The 2,048-nt window shown below is 66.7% G+C and overlaps 1 protein-coding gene across 1 annotated transcript in view; it reads left to right on the top strand.

The window, feature by feature from the left end:
- Positions 1–9: 9 nt before the first annotated feature.
- ARHGAP35 (Rho GTPase activating protein 35) overlaps positions 10–2,048 on the top strand; it is a gene marked incomplete at its 3' end in the record, with an annotated part of 6,646 nt that continues 4,607 nt past the window's right edge. Inside the window, exon 1 of the mRNA XM_033511767.1 lies at positions 10–2,044. Within this exon, the coding sequence (XP_033367658.1) occupies positions 333–2,044 (1,712 nt within the window). The remainder of the gene's footprint in view (positions 2,045–2,048) is intronic.

A 2,048-nucleotide genomic window follows, 5' to 3' on the forward strand; every position in this document is an offset into this window, starting at 1 on the left:
GGTGGAGAACTCCTGTCCATCATGGTGGATCTTTGATTGGGTGGAGAACTCCTGTCCATCATGGTGGACAACGGGTGTCCATCACGGCGTCTCTTTGTCCAGCCGTCCAGCCCGTGTCCCCCACGCCGCCGTGTCCCCCCCAGCACCGCCAGCACCGCGCGGTTCCCGTGCCTAACCCTGGCTGTCCTCTCCTCTCCCCGCAGGGCGCCTCGCCGGCCACCCGACGCCGGCGCCCACCGCGGCCTGAAGCGACGCCGGCACGCGCGGCATGGCGACGCCGAGCGGCCCCGCCCCGGCGCCGCGCCTGCCCTGAGCCCCCCCATGCGCCGGCGATGATGATGGCGCGCAAACAAGATGGCCGCACGCCCACCTACAACGTCAGCGTGGTGGGGCTGTCCGGCACCGAGAAGGAGAAGGGCCAGTGCGGCGTCGGCAAATCCTGCCTGTGCAACCGCTTCGTGCGGCCCGGCGCCGACGACTTCCACTTGGAGCACACGTCCGTCCTCAGCACCAGTGACTTTGGGGGCAGGGTGGTCAACAATGACCACTTCCTCTACTGGGGCGAGGTGGCGCGGCCGCTGGAGGAGTGCGTGGAGTGCCGGATCCACGTGGTGGAGCAGACGGAGTTCATCGACGACCAGACCTTCCAGCCCCACCGCAGCACGGCGCTGCAGCCCTACATCAAGAGGGCGGCGGCCACCAAGCTGGCGTCGGCCGAGAAGCTCATGTACTTCTGCACCGACCAGCTGGGCTTGGAGCAGGACTTCGAGCAGAAGCAGATGCCCGACGGCAAGCTGCCGGTGGACGGCTTCCTGCTGTGCGTGGACGTCAGCCGCGGCATGAACCGCAACTTCGACGAGCAGCTCAAGTTCGTGTCCAACCTCTACAACCAGCTGGCCAAGACCAAGAAGCCGGTGGTGGTGGTGCTGACCAAGTGCGACGAGGGCGTGGAGCGCTACATCCGCGACGCCCACGCCTTCGCGCTGGGCAAGAAGAACCTGCAGGTGGTGGAGACCTCGGCGCGCTCCAACGTCAACGTGGAGCTGGCGTTCGGCACGCTGGTGCAGCTGGTGGACCGCAGCCGCGGCAAGGCCAAGATCATCCCCTACTTCGAGGCGCTGAAGCAGCAGAGCCAGCAGATCGCCGCCGCCAAGGACAAGTACGAGTGGCTGGTGAGCCGCGTGGTGAAGAGCCACCACGAGGCCTGGCCCGGCGCCAGCCGCAAGATGCAGCCGGCGCCCGAGTTCCAGGACTACGTCTACCTGGAGGGCACCCACAAGGCCAAGAAGCTCTTCCTGCAGCACGTGCAGCGCCTCAAGCAGGAGCACATCGAGCGGCGCCGCAGGGTCTACCTGGCGCTGCTGCCGCAGGCGCTGGACGCCCTGGTGCCGGACCTGGACGAGATCGACCGCCTGAGCCGCGCCAAGGCTGAGAAGCTGCTGGAGGCCAAGCCCGACTTCCTCAAGTGGTTCGTGGTGCTGGAGGAGACGCCGTGGGACGCCACGAGCCACGTGGACGAGGTGGACAACGAGCGCATCCCCTTCGACCTGCTGGAGACGCCGGCGGGCGAGCAGCTCTACGAGGCCCACCTGGAGAAGCTGCGCGACGAGCGCAAGCGCGCCGAGATGAGGAGGGCGTTCCGCGAGAACCTGGAGAGCTCGCCCTTCGTCACGCCCGGGAAGCCCTGGGAGGAGGCCAGGAGCTTCATCATGAACGAGGACTTCTACCTGTGGCTGGAGGAGCCCGTCTACATGGAGATCTACGGCAAGCACCAGAAGCAGCTGATCGACAGGGCCAAGGAGGACTTCCAGGAGCTGCTGCTGGAGTACTCGGAGCTCTTCTACGAGCTGGAGCTGGACGCCAAGCCCAGCAAGGAGAAGATGGGCGTCATCCAGGAGGTTCTGGGCGAGGAGCAGCGCTTCAAGGCCCTGCAGAAGCTGCAGGCCGAGCGCGACGCCCTCATCCTCAAGCACATCCACTTCGTCTACCACCCCACCAAGGAGACGTGTCCCAGCTGCTCCTCCTGCGTGGACGCCCGCGTGGAGCAG

Source organism: Parus major, unplaced genomic scaffold, assembly GCF_001522545.3.
Source record: "Parus major isolate Abel unplaced genomic scaffold, Parus_major1.1 Scaffold599, whole genome shotgun sequence".
In the NCBI taxonomy this organism is placed as follows: Eukaryota; Metazoa; Chordata; class Aves; order Passeriformes; family Paridae; genus Parus; species Parus major.